The following is a 6053-nucleotide window of genomic DNA, read 5'->3' as shown; positions in this document are numbered from 1 at the left end:
TAGTGGTGATGGGTCTGAGCATTGTGGAGTTATCCCACTAACATTATTTATATATATTTTTTATTCTATAACTAAGCATTATAGAATTCCAGCATCGCCACCTCCCCATTTAGATTGTGACTTGCTTGGGAAGAAAGGGAGAAGGGAAAGGAAGAGGAGAGACAAAGGAGAGAGAAAGGTATTTTTTGGTCATTTTCATCTATCACTTCTATTGTAAAAAGTATTCTGATTATTATAATTAGCTATCCTCTTACTTCTATTTTTAAAATTTTAGATTTTTACATATTTATCTCTTCTAAATTTGTCAAAAATGTATCATCTCTTAATTTCATTGGCTTTCAACCCATAATTTTTTATATGTTATAGATTGATTATTCGGAACAATTTGATATGATTTTATTATATTTTCACCTGCTAAGAGATAAATTTGTATGTTATAGATTGATTATTCTGAACAATTTGATATGATTTTATTATATTTTCATCGGTTAAGAGGATAATTTGATATGATTTTATTATATGTTATAGATTGATTATTCTGAACAATTTGATATGATTTTAATCAATTATCCTCTTACTTAAGCCCGTATCTTTTTCGCTTTATTCATTGATGTTCTCACTATAGTCTCTGACCTTTATCGCTCAACTACAACCATATTGACCAAACGAGCATACCCACGTTCTCTTGAGAACATCTCTTATGTCATTGGATTCTTTTAACTCCAATAATGTAATTTGCTTTATACAATTTATATTTGCTACATTGAGCCAATGCCCTCCCCTGAGCCAATTTTCCTGTTTCCTTGGTTTTCACATAAAAATTTGAATATCTCTTATGATTTTTGCACCCTCTCTCATATCTATGTGTGTGTTGAATTTTCATACGATGTTAAGCTCTTTATCTCCCTTATGTCGTGAATGTTCTAGCACGCAACAATTAATATATTCTAAATCTTCTAATCAAGCGATTTAAACTCATCATTATCCTCTCTTTCATCTAAATAATTCAAATAAATAGATTTTAGTTTTTATATGATTTCCCCTAACATTAGGGTGAGTACGAGAGAAAGGTGGTGAAGATTTAGTATTACGCTCATGTATTCCAGTCTATCAAATAAAAGTGGCATCTCCTTCTTTAAATATATTTGGCATTTAAAGTCTCTTAAATCAAGAAATTCTCTTTGATACACTTGATAAAATTGGAATGATTAAGAATAATGCTTAGATATATGGGATGTTCATTGTAATATTTCTTAACAAATTTAAGAGTGAATTTCAATGTGCTAATCTAATTTGAGTTTGAAAAGTTATGCTTAAATGCTTACATGCCCTTCAAAAATCTGAATATGCATGAAGGGTCCATATAAGTCAAGTAAAGAAAATTCTATATAATATTCTTGCTAGAAAAATTTATCTATGAGGAGGCTCATGAGTTATTAAAAATAGAAATCACCTAAGTGATGTACTACGTATGTTGGATATTTAATCAAGAAAATAGTGAGAAATTATGTGTGCTAACTTTCCAATATAAACTATGCCTTCTCAAAATTCTTGCTTACCATTCTTATGCATTAGCACCTTGTCAACTTCAATATCAAGTGTCTATCTCTATCTTCTTAACAATCAATACCCTAAAAGAAAAGCAAAAAAGGCATTGTGAAGAAGTAAAAGAATCTAGTGTTTTAACTCTAAAATCCTAACTTAAAGAGTTGATATCCAAAGGATGCTTATTCCATTTTCAGTGCTTGATGATGACACATGCAATTTCCATAAGATGAATATTTCATAGGGCTTGATTTATATCTTTGATAACATGTGTATCAATATGCACGTACAAACAATTCATCTTTCTACACAGCTCTTCTTGCCCAGCTAAATTCTAGATCATATATGATACTCTATTGTAGAAATTACTTTGTCCTGCAAATGTGATTCTACATGCCACAATTGTATAGGGATAAGTTTACAACCTTATCATCTTACTACCAACTTGATGGTTATAATTAAGTCGAATGGAGTAACAATACAACACCATCACACCTTATCATCCCATACAACTGGCTCAACTTAACACCAAAAATTTTCTAAATTACAGTATATTCATACAATTCTACAACAATGATACGCTCCTGTTGATATTACTCTCAAGTAGAAAATGATGATCAAGTCAGCGGTAACAAAAAATTAGCAAATGAGTAAAATCAAGCTCCTCTTATTAAAATTTCTAAGTAAAATCTCAACCCTACAAGAAAATGTTTGATCAAAAGCTTTTGTCCAATGAAGACTATAGCTATCTACCATCCCTATTGTAGTATTTTTTCCCCCTCTTGCTAACCAGTCTCTTTCTCTCAACTTGATTTTATTCATTTATTTTAATATAGATTCACTTGTGCCTCCTTCTGGCTCAATTTGATCTGATAGGATCTCGAATTATTTTTAGGTCAACAAGAAGTTAAATAAAAATAATTTCCAATATTAAATGAAAATTAGCCAGTTTTTTTTGCTATATTTAATTTAGAAAGGGGGTTTTAGTAATATATCTTACTGTAAGAAACATACCGACCTTATCCCCTGATGTTCCATCAATTTCAGGATAATCTTTATTCTACAAATCACGATTATCCGCGCAGCGTTTAGTAATCAACGGCTCAGATCCATTGTCCATTAGGCAGAGACGTCTCAGGTATTATATGTCAATTTTCTGCTTCTATATAACGCCTCCAAAGACAGCTAATGGAAGTTTAGCCGCAAAGACAACAGGGACCAAAGAACGAGCAAGGCGACAGCGACGGCGGAGAGAATCGGAACCCTTGGCGTCGGAGTCTGAATTGAAGATTACGGTGATCTGTTTGGTCTTTTCTAGGTTTTAGCTCGCGGGAGCTCTGTTACCGATTCCCGCTGCGGCCGCTGACGGTAACCGAGGCTAGACGTTCCCAAATCGAGATCCAGTGCATGATGGGGTTTTCCTTGTTTCCGATGAAAACGTCGGCACGATTGCTGTGGAGTACCAGCTTCTTTCGCCACAAGACCATCGTCGTCTTCTAGGAAAGAGATCATAGTATCTAGAGCTAATATATTCTAGCAAGATAAACTTCTGTATCAGTAGAAGGTGGGAGAGGAGATCTTTGTGACAGTCGCTCCGATCTGAGTCATAACCATGGATTCCCGCCATCTAATTTTCGATTCGTCTTCTTCCCACGCTGGACACATGTTCTTTCTCGGTGGCTCTGGCAGCCAAATCTTCCGAGGTATCCATTTCCTCGTGCGATTTTTGTTTTTTGGATTTTAGTTTTGGAGGAATTACAGTGGATTTGGATTTGGGAATAATGAAGGAGGGAGATCTGTTCTTGGATTCGATGATGGCGCGAACAAGCGGCGTCCCTTTTTCACTACTGCAGATGAGCTCCTGGAAGAAGAGTACTACGACGAGCAGCAATCGGAGAAGAAGCGCCGCCTTACCACAGAGCAGGTAATCCGCCGCTCATCTCCGCCCGATCGGGCTTAACCAATGACCGAGATTTGTCTATTTATGGATTAATTTAATGTCCCACTTGATGGTTCTTTCTGGTTTCTTTTCTTTTGATCCATTGTGTGTTGACTTTTTTGTAATTTATTATAGAAATTCATTACTTTCTGGTTTTTTTAGTATTTGCTGAATAAGTGGTAAGTGATTTTTCTTTATCGACCAAAAGCAAAGCAATTTGTTAATGGCTCTGGCGACTGGTAATTGAAAAGGTACAACTGCTTGAAAGAAGCTTTGAAACAGAGAACAAGCTGGAGCCGGAGAGGAAGAGCGACCTGGCGAAGAAGCTGGGCCTGCAACCCCGGCAGGTGGCGGTATGGTTCCAGAACCGCCGGGCACGATGGAAGACAAAGCAGCTCGAGCGCGACTTTGATCGGCTCAAATCCTCCTACGACGCTCTGCTCGCTGACCACGATTCCCTTCTCAAAGATAACGACCGCCTCCGCTCGCAGGTACGGTCCCTTTCCCTAACCGGTGACCTCACCGCTCCACCTCCGTCGTCAATTCCCACTGAATAAGCATCTTTTTGGGTATCCGCTTCGAATATTGTGGCAGCATAGCATTTTTATTGTTATGTTTTACTATCTGTTGGAAACAAAAACAGCTTTTGTTTTTTCTTTTATGTTCATATAAAGCCTCAAAATCTTGTGAAACTCCTTGAAGATTCATAAAAATTGCTTTTTTGAGTAAAATTTCCAAACTCAATTTCGATTTTCATCTATCATAAAATTTTAAGTTCTGATAATTTCGTTATCCAATTTTGGTTGTAATTTCTTGTTTTTTTGTATTATAAACTTAAGTTTTAGATATAAAAAAAATAATAAAGTTAATTAAATCTCAAGTTATAAAATACATAAAATTTAGTGGATTTTTGTTACAGAATTATTAGAAATTTCGGGACTGTTTAAAAGTTATAGTAAAATTTTGTTGTACATATGTAAGTTCTTGTCGCAACAGTTGAGGTTCACCCAAAGTTTTACTAAAACTCAAAAATGTTTATAAGCTTTAGTTGATACTGTTCATACAGGCCGCCAAAAACATTAATGTTTTACATCGTTTTCAATGGAGACCAAACCAAAATGAAGATATTGAAGCTTTAAAAAATCATTTGTATAATTTACAAAATGAATATATTTAAAATTTGATGATTTTCTTATGTTGTGTGTGTGGATGAAATCATAGCATTTAAAAATTAGATTTTTAATCGATTTATAAATTAATTGATTAGATTAATCAAATTATTCCAAAACATGTAGGAAATATACCCTTTAAATTTCAAGATCCAATGTCATATTTTCAAGACGTCTGTAAAGTTATTCTCTTGGGCCAGGGAAGGAAAAAATCGCATTAGGATGTTCTTACCAATTTTTAATTAGGATAATCTGATACTAAAATTTATCCCATGCATGTGCAGAATTTCAGTGAATATAAACATAAAAATTTATAATTAAATTCAATTTAATAATTGCATTTTGATAATTATTGATGTATCATTCACTTGCTTCAATGTTTTTCAGTCCAATTCAAGCTTACATGACAAATGCAATGTTAGATGAGTTAAAAATAAAAGTCCAGTCTTTGGCAATGGCAGGTGGTGTCTTTGACAGAGATGCTCCAGAAGGAGCTGGCGGTCGGGGGGCTGAAGGGAGATGATGACCACCAGAAAGCGACATTATTGACTGAGGAGGAACAACTCTCGTCTCCGCTAGCCGCAGCTCCGACGCAGCAGAGATCAGGGGATGACCGGCTGAGTTATAAGAGCAAAGGAAACGCAATTGAAGATACCGAAGGCGCCGCAGCTCTCCAGGTAGACAGTAGCGGCGATTCTTACTTCCAAGAGAGCTTGATCGAAGGCAACGCTGGCTGCTACCTAGGCGCGATCGAAGGAGGAATTTGCTCCGAGGAGGATGCCGGCAGCAGCGACGATGGCTGCAGCTATCTTCCCGGCGGCATGTTCGTGGAGGCTTCCGGGGAAGAAAACTGGTGGGTTTGGAGCTGAATGAAACTCTGCTACTGTGCTACAATGAAACTCTGGTGTTTTGTGAATTTGATCGATCTGCTGTTTGATCTTATTTGATGTAATGATGTATGAATATCTACAATAATTGTCTTCGAGGTGAATCGATACAGACTCCTCGCAGACACAACACTTTGTGATAGTATAATATTCTACTGTTATCTTCATTTTGCCTCCCCTGTTCATTTTACCTCCTAATTTTTCTGGAGCTGGAGAGCATCAAAGCCCACTATGATGTTCCCTTGTTCTGTCGCACTCTGCAGATATGGTACAGCTGCAGTGCTCCACCACTAAATTGGTGGACAAGGCAATAATTTTTTATTAAATAATTTGTTTGCTGGTTAACCCTTTTTATATGTAATAATTTGACATTGCTGAGTGCTAGCAATATTATCCTGCTTGAAATACATTTAGAAATGCTAATTTCTCTCCAATCTCTAAATAAAAATCTTTTCGAAGATAAAAATATCGTTTTTTTTTTCATTTAAATAAATTTTCAAGTTAATCGCTGAT

At 35.7% G+C, this 6053-nt stretch overlaps 1 protein-coding gene across 1 annotated transcript; it reads left to right on the top strand.

The window, feature by feature from the left end:
* The first annotated feature begins 2730 nt into the window (after positions 1-2730).
* On the top strand, positions 2731-5707 carry LOC110114492 (homeobox-leucine zipper protein HOX16). Its single transcript, XM_020847391.2, has 4 exons — positions 2731-3248; positions 3333-3469; positions 3736-3975; positions 5115-5707. The coding sequence occupies exons 1-4, from the start codon at positions 3158-3160 to the stop codon at positions 5520-5522; spliced, it is 876 nt and encodes a 291-aa protein (XP_020703050.1). The 5' UTR covers positions 2731-3157; the 3' UTR covers positions 5523-5707.
* Positions 5708-6053: the final 346 nt, after the last annotated feature.

This window comes from Dendrobium catenatum, unplaced genomic scaffold, assembly GCF_001605985.2.
Source record: "Dendrobium catenatum unplaced genomic scaffold, ASM160598v2 fragScaff_scaffold_1608, whole genome shotgun sequence".
Lineage (NCBI taxonomy): Eukaryota > Viridiplantae > Streptophyta > Magnoliopsida > Asparagales > Orchidaceae > Dendrobium > Dendrobium catenatum.
The sequence above is the reverse complement of the archived record's forward strand: the minus strand, read 5'-3'. Positions and strand labels throughout refer to the sequence as shown.